The sequence below is a fragment of the Hippocampus bargibanti genome, linkage group LG09 (genome assembly GCF_051943395.1).
Source record: "Hippocampus bargibanti isolate YZ-2025 linkage group LG09, ASM5194339v1, whole genome shotgun sequence".
NCBI lineage: Eukaryota > Metazoa > Chordata > Actinopteri > Syngnathiformes > Syngnathidae > Hippocampus > Hippocampus bargibanti.
Window position 1 is genome coordinate 7,450,836 of NC_142742.1, and position 21,395 is coordinate 7,472,230.

At 40.8% G+C, this 21,395-nt stretch overlaps 2 protein-coding genes across 3 annotated transcripts in view; one reads left to right on the forward strand and one right to left on the reverse strand.

Moving 5' to 3' along the window:
• Positions 1–7,360: 7,360 nt before the first annotated feature.
• Positions 7,361–12,216, forward strand: gchfr (GTP cyclohydrolase I feedback regulator). The gene is made up of 3 exons (XM_089003857.1): positions 7,361–7,518; positions 9,503–9,597; positions 11,229–12,216. Exons 1-3 carry the CDS (start codon positions 7,483–7,485, stop codon positions 11,350–11,352), a joined length of 255 nt encoding a protein of 84 aa, XP_088859983.1. The 5' UTR covers positions 7,361–7,482; the 3' UTR covers positions 11,353–12,216.
• A 4,904-nt stretch (positions 12,217–17,120) lies between these two features.
• dnajc17 (DnaJ heat shock protein family (Hsp40) member C17) overlaps positions 17,121–21,395 on the reverse strand; it is a 32,767-nt gene continuing 28,492 nt past the window's right edge. Inside the window, exons 11-12 of one of the 2 annotated variants that reach the window (XM_089003855.1) lie at positions 17,689–17,847; positions 17,121–17,582 (exon numbers count right to left, since the gene is read on the reverse strand). In XM_089003855.1, the coding sequence (XP_088859981.1) occupies positions 17,722–17,847 (126 nt within the window). In that variant the 3' untranslated portion in view covers positions 17,121–17,582; positions 17,689–17,721. Of the gene's footprint in view, positions 17,848–21,395 lie in introns of both variants that reach the window. The other variant, XM_089003854.1, reaches the window with a different exon arrangement.

The following is a 21,395-nucleotide window of genomic DNA, read 5'->3' on the forward strand; positions in this document are numbered from 1 at the left end:
TTTTCATGGCAAACAAATGATTGAAATATTCCACTGTCTCAACCGTGGACTTGTGCACGACAAAATTAAATATGGCTCTGAATAATCTGTTTTTACATTAAGGTTAAAGGCCCTGAGTGGGACAACATCCTGTCTGCTGTTGGCGCAAAAGGGCAGCAGTCCAAATAAATCCTAACTTAATTGTCAGGCCTGTTTTCAGGTAGAGCGTTTCAGCAGTTGACAACAAGTAGCCATTGTGACTGAAAAGAAGAAATACATGACATCAAGTACTCCTGCGATACTGGCAACGCATACCAGCGATACAAGTGTTTCGAAATGTTTCAGTGTAAATCACTCGGCACAAAGAAGGACAACCGCCTGCTAAGCATTAAACAAAGTCAAGCTGTCTGGTCTCGGCTGCCAAGCTCATTGTCGGGGTTGTTTCTCGAAGAAGAGCCTTTACTCTTGAAGTGGAGCTGCAGTGATACACTCAGCAGATTACGTACTCCCAACTTGTTCGTAAACAAAAAATACATGCTGCTGCATTATAATAAAATGATGGCGAGGATCGCCGGGCCTGATGGGAATCATGATGTGACTCATGCTGTCATTCTTTTCTCCAATTAGTCCTCTTATGTTGACTTCCATGTCCATGCACGTTTGACTTAAGAACGACTCAGTGATGATGACTAAGTGCAATCAGTCATGTGCGAAATGTGACGGAAGGATTTAATGGACCCTTTTTTTGGAACCGTGAAATATATAAGAACCAATGTGTGATGTCCTGAAAGGCCTTTTAGCAACCAAACGGTTCATTGTTTATGTGCCACTGTGGCAAAACAGCACGCGCCGTGGACGCTGGCGGCACTCAAAGATGGCGGCCCCTTCCAAGAGCAGAAATGTTGTCGTATTGATTTCAGAGTAATAACGGCGAGAGATGAATAGTACACTTTAATGAACTCGTTTTTCTTATTAAAAGTATTCAAAATATTTAAACTTCAACTGTAAAGGGATTGGTATTTTCCAATACAATAGACTCAAGTACCAAAGTACTTCATAATAATCATTATAGTACATGACTTAGATATTTAAAAGTCCAAGATGGCGTCCGAGTAGACAGCCGTCAGCAAGTGCTCTCACGAGCAGAGCACCGATGGGTATGTGGAACGGTCGCGGCTTGGAATTGAAGCGGAATTACGTGGGACGGGAGATGTGAGACAGTCTGTTTTCGTCAATGGATGCTACAGCTTCGTGTTAGCTTTCAAACATTTAGCTTATAGCAAACGTGCACGTTTCACTCTGACGTTCTTGATCCACTGGTGAAAAGGACGTTTTGATCCTCTCTCATCTAGAACTGCTTCATAGACCAAATAGGGTGCAGAAAGTGTTTAAGATTGAATGACTGTGTCTTTGTGTTGTCATATTATTTTGTTATTTACTTTTTGTTGTTGTTTTGAATTCAACATGGCGCCGGGAAAGTGGCTGCCTTTCCAGCAGCTCCTGTATTTTGTTTTTCTACTTCTTTCTTTCCTTTTCTCTTCCTTCCATAACACTGCTGCAGTGAAATGTAAATATCTCCACTGCAAGACTAATAAAGGCTATTCCAATCAAATCCAATATCAGGAAAATAAATATGTAAAGATATTTTACTATCAAAAGTCATTTGTGTAGGAAACAAAACAGGATTCAGACATGGTGAGAATCATAAGAAATAATCATTATGAAGAAAAAGTCAGCATCAGAATACAGTACCATACATCAACAAACACAAACTAGCCAGATGGTAATTGCCCATTTTGTTTCTCGTAAGTAAAAAGCCAATCAACTCTGAATGTGTGAAGTGTGAATAGAAATTTTGGGATAAATGCGTGTGAGCGAGAACTGTTCCATTTTCCTGACATCATTGCTCGAAATCACTTGAATAAACTGACGACAGACCCCAAATGCTGATGTTTCCCAGACAAATGCTTACCTGTTGACAGCGTGGCGGATATACAGCTTATCCCGTGTTGAGTTGTGTAACCATCCGTCAGAAGAAAGCAGCGGGAGGGATACATTGGTGGGGCAAAGGGGGGCCGCCGGTGAAGCAGCGGAACGGCTGCTGGATAACATCATCAGCTCAGAGACACTTTACATAAGACGTGGGATGTAATCTAGAAAACAGCAAAGGGAAGGTTAGCGATGCATCGGCTTTCAGCGGAGGCCCCTGTGAAGGTTTTCACAAGAAAAGCCCAAAAAAAGGAGCCCCAAGAAGAAACACATGGCTGCCTAATATAGTGATTAATCACAATTAGGAACATGTAAACCTACATGGTGTATAACCCTAACACTCCATCTATCCGAGAGCTGTCTGGGGTCGTGGATCTGCCACAGTTTACAATTTGTCTGCTGAATATTGTGATTTCACCCTACCAAGATACACCAACGGTAATTCCGACTGAAGAGACGCGATCCATCCCAATTTGACAATTGATTCAAGTGATGGCTTGAGCAGGTCGTCGATGGCTTGAGCAGGTCAGCGTAACCAGACGCCAAGTTTGTTTCATCAAGAATGATTGCGCCGACCACAAGTGTCTCATGTTAAAGATTTAGCCCTGGAAAATAATTCTACTCTATGAGACATAACTGTTAATTCACTGAAACACATGGCGGGCTGCGGATTTCATCGCTAGACCTTCACTAGTGCTAGGTCTGAATCAATCCAGACTGAAAAAGGTGTGCTGTTATTTACTTTAAGTCCACTAGAGGGTACCATTTGCTCAGAAATAAGTGTCGGACCTCTGTCCGTCTTGAAAATGGCTTTAACAGTAAATACGCACCAAATCTATTTCTTCTCTTCCTTCGGCCATTGTGGGTTGACAAAACCACTATTAAATTGACACAATATATTTGCTTATGCAGGTCGCTACCGATACAGTGTGCTAGCTCTGGCCAGTATGCGCTTGTCACTGGCAGCTTGTGATCAGAGCAGCTTCCGCAAAATATGATTGACTTGTCACTCGCCAATCATAGTTTGCGAAAACTCTGACGTTGAAGAATTCGGTTGCCAACTTGCCAACTGATTGGTTAAAGCAACAGTTTGATCGACACATTTGATGCTCGAGGGCCCGCAGAACTGATTTTGAAGGCGTCCAGGTGGATTTTTGTGCCTGGTAACAAATGATGGCTGAAATGTGATTGGTTAAATGCTTAAATATGAAAACACACATCTGGAAACAGCGCAACAGGGGAAGTGTAATAAAAGAAAGCTGAAAGACAATTTGGAATTATTGAATAAGAATTCATGGATAAAATATAAGATATTATGTGATTCAGTTATTTTTAGGCCAGCAGAGAAGGCTTTGCAGGCCTTGACGGTCCGCCACTGCTGATACATAACATAAAGTCCTTATTCGAGGCTAAACAAACCAACTGGGACATGAAGATTAATTAATCAGTATAAGAGAAAAACACATTTGAATGTTTGAAAATAAATAGCTTTCTATTGACAAAGTGTGTCAAAATAGGCTTAAGATAGTAAAATTATTTGAATGACACTGTGGGTCTCAAAAGGCAGGGAGAAAAAATTGCAACACGTCGGAACGGAAACAAGGGAACGAAAACAACGATGACGCAACAGATTCAAAGAAGGGAAATGATTTTTTCCCCATGAATGTCATTCATAAAGCAATTTGTTAATGTTATCCGCTAGAAAGATGATTCTTTGCAATGGTACATTGAGTCTAAATACAGTAAAGTCTCGTTATATCGATATTCTCGGGAGTCGGAAAAAATAGTGATATAACTGGACTATCGATATATCCGATCCTGCGGCATGTAAATTTTGTCCTTGCGTTCATAGAAATAGTATCGTAATAAGCAGTACTATCGATATAACTGATATCGATATAACGATACTTTACTGTACTTGAGCTTCTAGCGTTTGACAATTCTCTATTTGATCTGCCAAAAACATACAAGTAGTTTTTTTTTAAAGTTGTCATTTAGGTGCACAATAAGATTGTTAGAAAAAAAACATTGGATTGTATTGTTTCGTCATTTCAGTTACAGGAGTTCTCCCCTACTTACGAACGTTCGAGTTACGGACAATTGTACATATGAACATTTTTGCTCTTTCTCTAACATGTAATATTCTCTCCAGTTGTACATCTTTATAGAGCATATATTTCATGAAATGTTTATTTTTCAGTACAAACCAATACAGGTTATTTATACAAGGCTTAACATACTTATACAGTGAGACCTCAACTTACGAACTTACTTGGTTCCCAGACAGAGTGTGTAAGGCGAAAAGTGTGTATCTCAAAAAAGATTTTCCCATAGGAAACCACTAAAATGGGAATAATTGGTTCCTGGATTTCCATAAAATATACTTTTCAACTAAATAAGCCTTAAAACTACACACAACATACCTTATTCTATGTATAATAAATGTGATATTGTATTGTAATGAAAGACATACACTGAATTGTATCATAAAGTCACTTTATTTACATTTGTGATGGTCATTTATGGCTTGATGGAATGGCATTGGAGGTCGAAGATCAAAGGGAATTGCTGTTTGGAAAGAGGCGCATTACATGAGGACTGTAATTAAAGAAATAAACTGTGCTGTAAAATGAAGTTTTATGTACCTTTTAGATGGTCGTTGATGGCTTATGGAAGGAGAGTCACCTTCCATAAGGACTGTTGGTAACTTAACCTCTGGTGCCGTTCGGTCATGTGCTTCCGCCGAAGATCACTCCGCCAGCCGTGGTGGGTGTGTATTATGAAAATAGTGCTTATTATAAGGTTTAATTTTCATAAATTTGATATTTGTAAGACGAAAAGTTTGTAAGTTAAGGTGTTTGTAAGTTGAGGTCTCACTGTATAACCCTTAAACATACTTATGTAAGTCTTAAACATACATTCCATACAAAATATAGCACTGACGCAACTTACAAACAAATTCACCTTACGAACAGCTGTTTGGAACGTATCTCGTTCATAAATTGGGGAGCGTCTGTTTTACACCTCCTCCAATGGTAAAAATAATTTGCCATTGTTCCAACTCTAATTTGACACGGTGCCTTAAAGCAAAGTTGAACTTTCTATTTCCTTCCTTTATAACTTTATGCAAGCCCAATACGTGTCACAATTGTGCCTTTTGTTTTCCGAAATGTCATGAAAACACATTGTCTTGAAATGTTTGTTTGTTCGGTTACAGGCATTTTATTAAATAAATATGATGCCGCATTCTATCACGCACTAGTAGAAAAAGGTTTCTGGGACTTTTCACAACGTTCAAATAACTTCCTGCGGAGCTAGCAGCGCTCCTCTGTCATTGTAGGTCACAGAGAATTGGAACTCTGGGTGCCAATAACAAGCAGCAGATGAGCTAACGCAATTGGAGTACAAGAAGATCTCTGGAGCTCAAAACAAATTTGATGGGGGGTTGTTTGTTAATTTTTGTTTGCGTTATTTGGTCTGACAGTCCTTTTTTTTCCAACATCTGTTTGCTGAACATCAACCATTAACACTGAGTGAAAGCAGTTGAGAAAAAAAGCACTGTATTGTACTGTCAATATTTTGAATGACAATGATCTCGGGAAGCCAGTAGGTGGCAACATTCCCAGGCGTGCTGCAGGAGCACCTGTGTCAGGCCTCTGAGAGTAAAGGGCCTGCGGATTGAAAATTAGTGATATTATATTCAAGAGGGTTCGTCATTGTTGTGTCTAATGCCCTGAGCAGCGTACAAACAACACAGTAAGGAAGAAATGTATCATACAAAATGGCCGAATACTCAACAAAGCGCTCCATAGTGAGTCTGATGAATGTGCTTTGTTTTGTTCTGATATTCACCCATGGTCCAAACCACAGAACATTACTGAGGTTGAGATATCGCCTACCCCTTACAATTACGGCCAGCTCTTGTGGGCTTTGAGCTCATTTATTGTTGATTCTATCAGTACCTGGCAATGTTATTTGTTTGCCTCTGGTGTTTCATTTCCGTGATCCCGCATCACGCAGGAAATGTATTCCTCCTAAAGTGGAAATTACATGTTTGGAATAGATACGTAAAGTAACAGCACTAAGTACAAATACAATACGATAATTACACGAATGTATTTAAATGTTGTGATTGCTAAGATGTAAAATTTTAACATTTATGCAAAATCCTCTAAAATGCTAACTCGATTGAAAGCTAGTTGTCAGGAATAAATTATCTCTGCGGCAATTCTAAGCAGTGTTGCTTTTGTAAATGTGTTATTTTCTGTTGCATCCTGGCTGTCTTATGACATTTATACTTACCAAAGTGGATGAAAATCAGTGGCAGGCAGTGGGCTTTATCGCTCAACTTTCAGTAGTGCTACGAGTGAATCAGTTCAGACTGAAAAAAAAGTCCACTCGAGACTATCATTAGCCAGGAAATAGCTGATCGACCATTCTTAATGATGTCCATTTTTCATGAAAAGTCGGTCTTGAAAATGGCTTTAACAGTCAATCTCCAACTTAATCAATTTAATCTCCTCCTTCAGCCATTGTGGGTTGACAAAACCGCTATTAAATCAACACAATATATCTGTTTATGGAGCTCAGGGTGTCCTAACTCTGGCCAGTATGCGTATGCTAATGTAACCAGCGATTTGCTATTAGAGCCGTTTTCGCAAACCACGGTATGACTAGCCAATCATAGCTTGCAAACTATGATTGACTAGTCACTAGCCAATCATAGTTTGCAAAAACTGGCGTTGCCAATGCGCCTACAAGAAAGCGTTCGTAACCCTTTTGGGTTGCCAACTAGAAATCTGATTGGTTAAAGCAAGAGTTTTTGATTGGACACACATTTGACACATTTAAAGCGAAACGGTACCAGAACTGATTGTGAAGACGTGGTTGGACAAGTGGTTTGTCACAGGAACCCCTTGGTCCAAATCAGTTAAGACCGTCAGGAGTCGGTTAACGAAATCGGTCAGCGTGTGGCGTGTCATTTACTTACCGAGTGTTTTTTAATGGATATCTCCTTTCTTTTCTCCAGGTAGATTTCTGATCCTGGTAACAAATGATGGCTGAAATGTGATTGGTTCGATGCTTAAATGCACAAAAACACACATTTGGAAACAGCGCAACATAAATAAGTAATGAAAAGAAACTGAAAGACAATTTGGAATTATTTAATAAGAATTCGTGGACAAAATATATAATCAAATCATCAACATCAAATATAGCATCAAATATAATTATCATCAGTCCGTGATTCAGATGTTATAGGCCAGCAGAGAATGCTTTGCAGGCAATGACAGGTGCCCTCAGGTGAAAATAAAGCAAAGAAATGCGCGTTCTTCGAATGTCTGAGTCCGAGAAGACGGTCACGGAGGAGGCGCTCTGTGATTGGTCCATCGCGGTGGGTGTTTCCGCATTCTGCAAATAGCTGGCAACAGAAGCGCGACTTGCAAGAGGGAGAACTGTTGCGTCTGAGGAACTCGACTCGAGGGAAGACGGGTGAGAAACGACGTGGAAGGCATGCCTTACATATTGATCAGCACGCAGATCAGACTGGTGCGTAAATACAGCGCGTACTGTTGCTGTTGTGTCCCGTGTTGTGCTTGTTTAGCGTGGGTGGACCTGCAGGACTGTTGCGTTTTTCAAGTGGCATTGCAACATAGTGCGTCCTTCAAATCAATGTGCAGAGCAGACAAAGTTTGCCTATGATATATTGAAATCAGTTTTTCCAAGACATGTATTTTTTGAATCAGCTTTTGTTGAGATCTTCAGCGCTTTAGCGATGGATTTGGGACAATAAAGATCGTAGATGGTCCTTCTTGTTTAGGTCGCACACGTAGAGTGTTTATTTGCCGGCGCCCAAAGAGCAGCCGCTGCTCTCATTGTCGTACAAGTCATTCACACACACACTGGCTTTGATCACTGGCAAACCACGTGATGTCGCGTTGTGGCTGGGTTGCCAGATCCCCTCAATATTACAGCATTTTACAAAATGAGGATACAATACAACTTTGTTAACAGCTTTTATAAATATCCACAATTTTCATGTAAAGTGTCCTTGAGAGTTTTAAAAGGCGCTTAGAAGTAAAATGTATTACAGTGATACCTCGGTTTACGAACCCCTTGGCTTACGAACTTTTCAGTTTACGAACTTTACATTTATGAAAATATTACCTTGGCAAACGAACTTTACCTTGGCATACAAACTTTTTTTCGTACACGGAGCTGTCTCAATGAGTGATGTGTCGTTCGCGAACGAGCCCGTTCTTCTAAAAACAAAATGGCAGCCGACTGTTTTTGTCCTCTATTCCCCGCCCCCAGTCTTCGGTTAAAGCCATGTGATTGGTCAAGAACGCTGCAGTGAGGGGAGGTGGTTTAAACATTAAAGAGGCAGGCAGACGACAGTGGGAGAGTTTCAACTTTGATAGTTCAAAGGGAGTGTAGACTGCAAGGTTAAAATATCCCATCAATAAGGCTCCACAAACAACCCATACGAGCCATCTGTACACTTGATGCAAAAAGCTATCAACCCAGCTAAACAGAACACAATTGATGAGGAACTAAATACAATTATCACAGAGAAAGCACCTACAAGGGATCATTCCTCAAGATGGTGAAAGAAGGTTACGTTCCTCATCAAGTGTTTAATGCTGATGAAACCGGCCACTCCATGCCATCAATCCATCAACGACCATCACAAAGGTAAATAAAATGACTTTATTACAGTTTTTCTGTAATAATAATACCATAGCACATTTATTATACACAAAATAAGGTATATTTTGTGTAGTTTTAAGGCTTAGAAAATTAGAAAGAAGAAAATTATGTTTTATGGGGACCTGGGAACAGATTATTCTCATTTTAATGGTTTCATATGGGAAATTAATTTTTGGGATACACACTTTCTCCTTACACACTCTGTCTGGGAACCAATTAAGTTCGTAAGCAAAGGTATCACTGTATAGTGCTTTAACAAAGCGCTAACATGGAAAAAGGGGAAATGCTGCCCCTTTGTAGAAGGGAAGAAAAACATTGCCAGAGGCCATTGCCAGAGGCCATGGCCAGCGCTTTATCGGCACCCCAACAAGAAAAAAAATGAAACCCGAACAAATTCTGGAATGGTGATCTACGTCACATTTTCAATTGCCGAGTAAATTCGATAATGGCAGTGAATGAGTTAAGCATAATGCCACATTTGTGTCCACCATGTTGGTGATTAACACAATGTGGAACTGGTACTGGCTTGCTAGCTCCTTTTAACGGTATGCAAAAAAAATAATCACTGTCGAAGTTCATTTCATCCATCCAGGCATTTTCCTGAGCCGCTTATCCTTCCGAAATTCACAATGGTAGAAAAGAAAAGAAACATTGACCTACTTTCCTTTGATGTATGCCGAATGAACACAACCTTATTACGTTATACGGCTGTGAGAATTACATCACCCATTTATAAGCCGGACCATTTAATAGGGGATTAGTCTGCACTCTGCACACCTGCTAGTGAAAGCTCAAGTCAACGTATTTGGCTGCTGTCTTCCAGGAGAACGGCCCGACGAATGTGGGAGATGAATATTCTGATCCAGAAGTCATGAATTACTTGGGAGCAAGGAAAACAACAGTGTTGGGAAATAATTTGTGAGTATTGAAAAGCACGCTTCCCCCCTTTACTCGCAGGTGCTACCTGCAACAGATACTGTAATTCATTGACACTAAATGATAATACAGGTAACATCAACTTACGACTGGCGCAACTTACGACCACGACCGCCAGACCCTTTTTTTTTTATTCTACGCCTGGCACCGTAACGTGCTCGCAACCAGCAACGCGTACTACAATTTTGGCCAGCCAGCATCTCTTGCACAGCAATCTACTGCGTGACTACACTCAGTTCAGTCGTTATACAGTACAGATACCGTACAGTACTGTACACTGCTTTTTTCCTTCAGCGTCCGCCTGAGTCTGAGCGTGTGTGTCGGGCGACCTCTTCTGCCTTCTCCATTAGCAGGGAGAGCGATTTTTCAACAGCGTGCATGCGTGGGAAGCCGTGCGTATTTGGGTTAGCAGAACGTGTGTGCGGCGACACTAAATGGTAAGTATAACATTTATAAATAAACTGTCCAGTAAACAGTTTGGTATACATTACAGGTACATGTATACAGTAATAGAATTGATAATATGAAATATAAAATGATAAAAACGACACTAAAAGCTAGAAAATGTATAAACTGTACAGTAAACAGTTTGGTATGCATTACAGGTACAGGTATACAGAAATAAAAATTGATAATATGAACTATAAAATGATAAAAATGACATTAAAAGGTATAAAATGTATAAACTGTACAGTAAACAGTTTGGTATATACAGTAAAGTCTCGTTATATCGATACTCAAGGGAGTCCGAAAAAATATCGATATATCCGACCCTGTTTGCATGTAATTTTCTCCGTGCGTGCATAGAAATAGTATCGATATAACCGGGACTATCGATATATCCGATATCGATATAACGAGACTTTACTGTATTACAAGTACAGATATACAATCATAAAAAATGATAATACAAAATGTAAAATGATAAAAATGACACTAAATGTTATCAAATTTGTAAAGGAACTGTAAACAGTTTGGGATATCACAGTATTCAATAGAAAATATTGCTTAAAAACAACAGATTGACATTGCATACTATCCTGTCGTATAAACCTCGCGTCGGCCATTTTGAATGGATTTCGACTTAAGACCATTTTGTTGGAACGGAACCCGGTTGTAAGTCAGATGTTACCTGTAGTTACAAACCCTTCTGAATATAAAACTAAGTTAAGTGATCTACTAAAGCTGTGATAAATGAAGTGCGATATAGCGAGGGATCACTGTAAAAACAGATTTTGAGGCTGGAAGATTCAACTTGGAGTCGGGAATGTCTTTGGCTTGTTTTTATCTAATATGGCTCTTATTATTATTTTCCCAATGTACAAAATGGTATACGCTCCAGTGTGGTAATAAACATGGCCAGAACAGAACGCAGCCTATTATGGGGTAGTGGGGGGGGAGAGTCCCCTTTTGCACAATTTGAATAAGGCCAGCAGTCAGGGTGATGGGAAACAGACTTGGGAGATGTTGTCATTGGCAACAAGATCCAAACGTTGCTGGGAAATGGATGAAGGTGTGGAAGGAAGTGAAGAAACTGCAGAACAATTAACAAGATTGGAGAACCCACATCTGGGGGACAGTAGTCGAAATTAACTGTTGTTCCAAACATTTAGTTCCGAGTACCTTGTGGATGAGCCTCCCCGCCTGGTGTTGGACAAGTTGGAGAAGATCGGCTACCGCATGCTGACGATGACGGGGGTGGGGCAGACACTTGTGTGGTGCCTTCACAAGGAGTAGCTGATGTGAGGACAGAAGGACATGGAAATATGCCAATAACTTGATGTTTTTTTGGTTTGTTTGATTTCACTGTGACATTATCAGTACTGCGAAACTACATAGCCCTCAATCTTCTATAGTCTTTGCCCTCATTTCGAATCCTGGGCGTGCTAGAGGTTAGCCGAGCTAACTTTAGGCGCAAGACGGGATACACCATTGCCTGATCGCCAGCTAACAGTATGTTGACAATTTTAGAAAAATGAAATGTGATATTTTTTCTTTTCCTTTTATTTCATTTCCTAATGATGATCAAATGTATATTTGGGGAGTGTCAGCTAGTTTGACTGCCTATGGGTATTTACAGTAAATACAAAGCACCAGTGTAATCATGTGAAAGACTGATCTTAAGTTTGGATTGACAGTAATGTTGGCAAAGACGTCGAACAAGACTCAAAGGGTTATGATTAAATACTTAAATGTGATTTTATTGTGTATTTATTGCATGAGTCCAGACCATGTAGCGAACTACAGTGATACCTCGGTTTAGGAACCCCTTGGCTTACGAAGTTTTCGGTTTACGAACGTTACATTTATGAAAATTTTACCTTGGCATACAAACTTTTTTTCATACACAGAGCTGCCTCAATGAGTGATGTCGTTTGCGAACGACCCCGTTCTAACCACAAAATGGCAGCCGACTGTTTTTGTCCTCTATTCCCCGCCCCCATTCTTCGGTTAAAACCACATAATTGGTCAAGAACGCAGCAGTGAGGGGGCGTGTTTTAAACATTAAAGAGACAGGCAGACGACTGAGAGAAATACGGTAAGATAGACTTTCCCATCAGTGATAATAATCACGAAAAATAAAAAACAATTTCCTATCCATGTTTTGTATTCTTTTAGTTTTACATGTACAATAACTATCCGAGCACTTCTTTTAGCATTGAACCGATATCACCTATTCCTCTTCTTTTCCTTTCGGCTTATCTCGTCAAGTGGTCGGTCGCCACAGCAAATCAGTGTCCTCCATCTTTAGAGGTTAGATCCGCATGTTTGTTTTGGCCAAGCTTTTACGTCGGATGCCCTTCCTGACAAAACCCTCTGTATTTATCCGGGCTTGGGACCGGCACAAGAAGACTTGTGTCCGTTTGTGGCTACAGAACAAGCAACTCGCTCAGTTAAAAGGCTCTAATATTTAGTCAGCTATATAGATAGACCTAAACAGTTAGCTTCCTTTACTTTTTCCCCTTTGTAATGTTCCATACAGTGATACCTTGCCTTACGAACTTAATTGGTTCCCAGACAGAGTGTGTAAGGTGAAAAGTGTGTATCCCAAAAATTAATTTCCCATAGGAAACCATTAAAATGAGAATAATCCATTCCCAGGTCCCCATAAAACAAATTTCTACTTTCTAATTTTTAAGCCTTAAAACAACACAAAATATACCTTATTTTATGTATATGTGCTATGGTATTATAATTAAAGAAATAAACTGTACTATATAATAAAGTCGTTTTATTTACCTTTGTGATGGTCGTTGATGGCTTGATGGAATCGATAGCTTTTTGCATAAAGTGTCCCAAGGAGCTTTGGGTTGAGATCTTGGAAGTTGTGATCTTGCAACAGCAACAGATGCAAGCAGACACACTAGAAACATCATTAATAGCTGGTTCTCTTGCTTGTCTTTTAATTTCAAATAGAACTGATGGCTAGTGCGGGTTATTTGTGGAGCCTGATTGATGGGAATTTTTAACCTTGCAGTCTACACTCTGCCTTTGAACTATCAAAGTTGAAACAAGTCCAAATTTAACTGTTCTCTATTTTGTCACTCTGTCTGTCGTCTGGCTGTCTCTTTAATGTTTAAACCACCCCCCGTCACTGCTGCGTTCTTGACCAATCACGTGGCTTTAACTGACGACTGGGGCGGGGAATAGAGGACCAAAACAAGCCGGCTGCTATTTTCTTTTAGGAGAAAGGGCTCGCTCGTGAACGACACATCACTCATTGAGGCAGCTCCGTGTGTATCCCGAAAAATAGTTCGTATGCCAAGGTAAAATTTTCATAAATTTATCGTTCGTAAATTGAAAAGTTCGTAAGCCAAGGCGTTCGTAGACCGATGTATCACTGTGTTCAAATCAGTTTTCAGTAAACCAGTAGACAGGACGAGGAATTCAGAAGAGAGAAAGAAGACTCAGGATAACTTCTCTGGTGAAGTTTGACAACAAGCCCATCTTTCCATCCTGGTTCGCATGCAAAGCCGTTGTGTGCACAAAGCAGGTTTGGCGCTGAATCGGATTCCTGTAATTGTATTTCCTGAACTGATTTTTCTTTTGGTGTGTTTGTCAACTTTTCCTGTTGTTCAAAAAAGCCAACACATAAATAAACTCATGTGATGAAGGGGCTATTGCGAGAGGAGAATAGCAGATGTCTTCCAACACACAAGCAGGTTCCACAGCTGGACATTGTGTAACAAAGCCACACAGCAAAAAAAAATTGGAGCGGTAGAGTTTGGACGCTGTGAAACCACCATGTGATTCTGAAATAACGCAGTCTACAGAAAAAAAACACCACTTATATCATAAACACTTCGATTGAAAGGGAAAATAATCTACAGTGATACCTCAGTTTTCGAACGCTTTAGCTCACAAACCTTTTGCCTCACAAAGATTAAATTCGCGAGCATATAGTCTTGGCTAACGAACTAGTTTTCGGCGGACGAACCAAACCTCACAGCACCACAGTGGCTGGCGGACTAGTTTTCGGCGGATGAGCACCAAACCACACGGTCGAACAGTGCCACGGTGGCTGGCGGACTAGTTTTCTTTGAGTGCATATGTGGTTTGTTATCGAGTGGAGTAGTTTTGCGATTATGAGACCGAAAAAGACCCCACCACAGGCGAGTGTTAAGCCGAAGAGGACACAAAAGAAAATTATGGTCAAGAAGAAGGAGATCATCGAAAAACTTAAACGAGGTGTGCGTTAGTGTGACTTAGTGTCCCAGTACCAGTACGCCAAGTCGGCCATTGCTACGTGTGGCTAAGGGTGTTTCTATGTTGTCTAAGCAACGATCTCAGGCAATAGAAGAGGTTGAAGCTGGCTAGCTAGCTAGCTATCTAACTAGCCGTGTAGCTGGCTAGCTATCTAAATAGCTATCTATTAGCTAGCTAGCTAGTTTTGTATCTATTTGAGTTACTTTCGGGTTGAGTGAACGCTGCCGCTGCTCACCCACAGAAAAACTTATCCTGTGACTGTAAAGTGACCTTGAGAGTTTTGAAAGGCGCTTGGAAATCCAATGTATTATTATTATTATTATTATTATTATTATAAAACTTCTGTTGATTTGGATTAATGAAAAGCAGTTCACAGGGGACATTGTGAGTGACGGTATTATCGCCGAGAAAGCACAGCAACTTCACTTGGATATCATCAAGAGTACAGTACAGTTTATTTCTTTAATTATAATAACATAGCACATTTATTTACCATAAAATAAGGTATATTTTGTGTAGTTTTAAGGCTTATTAGGTCAAAAATTATGGGAACGGATTATTCTCATTGTGACTGGTTTCTTATGGGAAATAAATGTTTGGCAGACAAACTTTACGCCTTACACACACTTTCTGGGAAACAATTAAGTTCGTGAGCTGAGGTATCACTGTATTTTATAAGTCCTGGATATAGGACGTGCGCTGTTCATGCTGCCGAAAAGGCGCAACCGCTCAGCAGTCTCCTCCTTGATGAATTATCATAGCCAAAAGTAAGGTTAATGTCCTGAATGTGAAAGACATTTATGATGTTATTTCTTGACCATTAAATCTTGTTGCAATTTCATCAGACTGAGATAACTCTTCAACGTAGCCAACATACTTGAGCTTGAGTTATCCTCAACTACTTTGTACTGTAACTCAGAGAAAACCACTGAGACATATAGTGTTGCAAACCACAATCTGTGACTATGCAGAAGTCAACCTTCCCTCCCCCACCACGGGCCCCCCACCCATGAACCAAACCTCAAGTTAGCTTTGGAATGTGATATGTAGAAGTTCAGAGAAATCATCATGGCCTTTTGTTTGATGGACGCAAAGAGGTTGTCTATCTTTGCTTCACTTGATTATTCATATCTTGAAGATATGACTTTATTTTGAGGCGCAAAGGGTGCATTGGTAAAATCAGACTGTGATTTTATGTATTTCTTTATCATCGGGTGTCAAAGTGGGTGTTTTTTTCATCTTCTCTTTTAGGGACAGCCTATCATTTTATCAGGTTAAAAGTTATCGGTGCGTTAATAATAAGCTAAGATAAGAAATCCTTTAACTCATTCACTGCCATTCCCAAATGTATTCGTAAATTGAAAATATGACGTGGAGGGCCATTTCCGAATTTGTTTACTTTTTCTTGCGGGATGCCGATAAAGTGCTGGTCAGACTCTCCGACAGTGTTTTCCCTCCCACAAAGGGGCAGCATTTGCCTTTTGTATAGCTGCCCCCATTTCAAGCTCAGATAACTGCAGATCCATATAACGTAGGAATTAACTCCTTTTTCCAGATGAAAGAAGAGAGTCTAAGGTTTCTTACGCTGCATTGAATGTTTATATAGTCCTAAACTCAATATTCTGCAATTTGAGTGAAAGTGACAAAAACCCTGGCACTGGAGTGGACGCATTTTTAATAGTCCCTCAATGGAGAAATTTGCATTGGTTACACTTGTGCAAAGTTGTCTCCCATTGCAGTTCCACACCATTAGGTTTACAATATAATACATTTTTTTACTACAGAGGGGTCCAACTTTCGTAGTTCGGTGTTGTTCGACATGAATAGAGAATAAAAATCTTTGACAACAAGGGAAAAAAAGAGGTTGCATGTTAATAAAATATCGAATGACTCTATAATTATCTTTGTTGTCACTGCCAATGCTCCAAATGCAATTTAAAAGCAATGAACCAAATAGATTATTAGACGTTTAGAGACACATCATCTCTGATTAAATTTTGATGTCGACCAGTGTAATTTGTTTGAAACACTCTGATCATCGCACGAATGAGTATACAAAACAGAACATTTTCCATCCGAGGGGGGATGCTGTAGGAAAAGGGAGAGCCAAGATTTGTATTGTTTGGATGTTTGATATTTTGCGGTAACCCAGGCAGCATCTTCATTTCAACCTTAAAATTCAAAGACTTTTGCTGCATTGCATCCCGAATCAACCTTAAAGTGCATCCCACAATAAATACAGTGATGCCTCAGCTTACGAACGCTTTAGCTCATGAACCTTTCGACTTATGAACATAAAATTCGCGAGCATGTATTATTGGCTGACGAACCAGTTTTCGGCGGACGAACCAAACCCCACGGTCGAACAGCGCCACGGTGGCTGGTGGACACATTTTTGTCACCCCATTTCCTTGAGTGCGGACGTGGTTTGTTATCGAGAGGAGTACTTTTTCTATTATGGGACCAAAAAAGACGCCACCACAGGCTAGTCTGAAGCCGAAGAGGACACAAAATAAAATTACGGTCAAGCAGAAGATCATCGAAAAACACAAACGAGGTGTGCATTTGTGTGACTTAGCGTCCCAGAAGCAGTATGCTAAATCGACCATTGCTACGTATGGCTAAGTGTGTTTCTGTGTTGTCTAAGCAACGGTCTCAGGCAATAGAAGAGGTTGAAAAACTTCTGTTGATTTGGATTATTGAAAAACAGCTAGCAGGGGACAGTGTGAGTGAGGGTATTATCGCCGAGAAAGCACGGCAACTTCACTCGGATATCATCAAGAGGCAACTGCATCAACGATCATCACAAAGGTAAATAAAACGACTTTATTATACAGTACAGTTTATTTCTTTAATCACAACGCAATAGCACATTTGTTATACATAAAATAAGGTATATTTTGTGTAGTTTCAAGGCTTATTTAGTACAAAATTATGTTTTATGGGCACCTGGGAACGGATTATTCTCATTTTAATGGTTCCTTATGGAAAATAAATGTTCAGCAGACAAACACCTTACACACACTTTCCGGGAACCAATTAAGTTCGTGAGCTGAGGTATCAATGCGCTTTGTCCGGAAGACGTTCCAATACACGCCATCCAAAGCGAAGTGACTGGCGTGATCAGAGCTTATTTCTCTCATTGTCACATTCATCCTGTACAGTGACCTAAAACTTTCGGCAGCACAATCCATACCTGCTTCCTGTTATCTCTGAGATCACATGACTTAACTCTGAATCCTACCAGCACCCTGGCTTCACTAGGGGAAAAACACAGCATATCAATTTAAATGAGAGATTTTTGGCACTTTGTTGAAGATTTATTTTCCCGATTTGACACAAAAACAACATAATGAAAAATTCAACCTTAAAACAGGTGTTTTGTTTATTAGCTGCGGGCTAATAAACCGTTGCTTCTTCATCATCCTCCTTTTGCATTTGCTCAATGAGCCGCTGTCGCTCTGCTGCCTGTCTCATCTTCATCATCACCACACTCTCATAGTCGCGTTCATTGGCCAGGGACGCCTGGAGAAGGAACAAACATACACAGACTGTCAAAAAAGGTGGTCCGGAAGATTTTGTTCTTCTAACTAATCTATTCTGGACAAACATCAGAAAAGTACAGACTGATATGACGCAACTTTGTCACCGATCACTCAATGTCAGACACATCCAAAGTCCGGCCCGGGGGCCAAATGCGGCCTGTGGTCAATGTTCATCCGGCCCGCAGCCTCCGTCATAAAATAAAAAAAACATCTGGTCCTCATGTAGAATGAATATATTGGGTAGTAGGGCTGTTACCTGCGTGTGCTAAGTGGGTCAACCAGGAACAGAAAATTAATGTATGAGTACCGTATTTTCCGGTGTATAAAGCGCACCGGAGTATAAGGCGCATCCCCAATGAAAAGGGATGTCAACAAAATAGATTTGGCCATAATTGTCCTTTTTTGATGTCTAACGCAAAAATAGAAATTGCAGAATAGTATAATGTGTTGTATTTTCTCGATTTTTCGGAGTTCAAAAATATTACAGGGTTTTATCAGATTGGATCACAATACGATAATAATTTTCAGAGATGACCAATCTTCCTTCTTTAAAACGTTTACAGTATTTTCCAGTTTATAATGCGCACTGGAGTATAAGGCGCACCCCCAATGAATGGTGTATTTTGAAATGTTTTCCATATATATAAGGCGCACCGGACTATAAAGCGCACCTTCAATGAATGAAAAAGGTTTTCCAAATATAATACAGTAAAGTCTCGTTATATCGATATTCAAGGGAGTCCGAAAAAATATTGATATAACCGGGACTATCGATATATCCGACCCTGTTTGCATGTAATTTTCTCCGTGCGTGCATAGAAATAGTATCGATATAACCGGGACTATCGATATATCCGATATCGATATAATGAGACTTTACTGTATATAAATGTTTTCCAAATATAAGGCATACCACATTATAAGGGACTACAAAAGAGGCTTTTACGCACTTTCTTCTATAGGGGGAATGGAGTTGGTGGCTGCGAGACCTGTTTAATATTACATCACATATAAGGCGCACCAGTTTTGGGTATTTCAAATGCTATAAAACGTTTTTCTGATGTCAGTTAGGAAACAAAAAAATGGAGTCGGTTGTCCTTTGACTTACATAAGTATGTTTAAGGCCTGTATAAGTAACCTGTATTGGTTTGTACTGAAAATACATGAAAGTACATTTTATAAAAGATATGCCCTATAAATATATGTACATGTACAACTGGAGAGAATACTACACATGTGACTACAAAAATATTCGTATGGTACCATTGTTCGTAACCCGAATGTTCGTAAGTAGGGGAGTGTCTGTATAAGTAAAGAACGTCCGCTAATATTGGCCTCGTAACGATTTTTAACACACAATCTGGCCCCCTTTGCAAAACGTTTGGACAACCCTGCTCTACGTTTGCTTTCACAACCATCCGCATGCTCTCGTGTACCCCTAACCATCGCCATGGTACGGTAAAGCATGCATGAGACGGCAGCCCGGAGAGCAAGTGCGACAGGGTAATTCTGTTACCGGAGGTCATTATACAACCCACATTAGGCCTGGCAGTGGCCTGGCCTCTAACAATCGCTGCTTGATGGCTTTATAGGGCTCGAGCTCAGACAAAGAGACCAAGAAATCCTTTCGGAGCGAACGGGCACTGGTTCATACCTAATCAAGTAGAGTCCAACATCAGGTCCATGTCACTTGCTCACACTTAGACACGCACGTACACAATTTGCGCAATTAATGACGTCACAAACCGAGTACACACAAAATGGGCTATACGGCAGAAGTCAGGCAATTATTGTCAACCTGAGCATAATTAGCCATTTCTTTTTCGGTTTTGGAGGCCAAGTGTCCTCCGAGAAAGACATTGTTTTATACGATCGTAGCCAGAAAGCCTGACGGGCCAAGGAAGTGTCTCCTTAACGAGACGTTGTACTGCAAAGAGAGATCAAGTGGGCCCGCGTATGAAAGTCCTGGTGAGAGGTCCGATGATTCAAAAAGGAGACGTAGGTTTTGTCGATGCGCTCACTAGACTACAGCATCTGGAAAGCATCATGGGGTACTCCAGCATCCGTGTGCTGAGCGAATGAGGCTATGTGTTGAGGAAGAGGAGCGGGTCGGTGAGGGGGAAGTTCCCCATGACTCCCCCAAACGTGCGGCCCCTGGATTGAGGAAGGCTGCTATTATCATTCCAGCAATGTGAGCTCAAGCCTATCGTCTGACACGTAACGATGAAATATCACGCAAACACCATTAGATCCTCTAAATACCTCTTGCATCCTCAAATTAAACAGGGCGCAAGGAATTATACAAGCAAGCTGTTGGAAACTAGCGCAGTCTCCCTTTGGAAACGTAAACCGAACCCCACCACGCCCTCCAATGGTAAGTTTGACATCATGCAAGTCGCGGGATATCGGACTGTTTTCCATACCTATCAACTTGCGAGACACTGCGACTCTTACTAATGGCTCAATTTTTCCTTACTTACTGAGAAAAAAATAACACACGCGTGTGTAATATTTCATTGCCCAATTTTATGATTTTTTTTTTACATGTAAACATTAATACTTTTAACAAGTTACAACATATTTCTAGCAATAATAAAGTACAGGTAACATCCACGACCGGGTTCCCTTCCGACCAGCCGGTCGCAAGTCAAAATGGTCGTAAGTCGAAATCCATTCAAAATGTTGAACTCTGTGCTAAAGACTTGCAAACGACCTGATTCGGACGCCACGGGGGCGGGCGGGCGTGGGTCTGGGTCATCGGTGTTCTACCGGTTGCCCTCTCTCCAGCCGTACCCCGCTCTCCGCGCCATGGAAGTGAGCCCGACGATGCCAAGTAATGTACATATTTAGCCAGTGCATCACGCCCGTTAACTCGACACCCACTGTGCCCATGGACATTACATGTGCGCGGCGTGACAATGCTGGGGCCCAGAATGAGTCGGAAACCACAAAACACAAACAAGAGGGGGCGGGGGGTCCTGCGCAAAGTCAAGGGAAGCGGGAACAAGGCCACCGCAGAGGCAGTATGGCAGTAAAACAAACACATGCACACTGAAACAAGCTAAGGATTATCTCTGTGACATCAGCACATGGCCGGACCTCAAAACAGGCGCACACCGAGGTTGTCCCCGGGCCAGTAATGACATCATGATGGCCTCCTGTGCTGTGAGTCAGTCGAGTGATTAAACAGGCAGTCATCGCCTTCTAAGACATGCGCAGCAGGTGGCAGCTCGGGATGCAGGTGGCCGCTGCCTTTATCTCCTGGCCAAGTTATCAGATGAGTGACAATACAAAATACTACTGGACTAATTAATGGAATATTTTGGCAAAAAAAAAACAAAAAAATAACACCACATTCACCCACTTTTTTAAACTGTTTTTTCCTCATTAGGGTCAAGGGTTAGCTGGGACCATTCACATAAATGGATAATTTAAACACTGAAAATATTACATTTTTGGGAGAAGCCAGAGAGCCATGAGACAAGCCAAAACCGGTGATAACATGCAAATGCCACACAAAAGATTCAA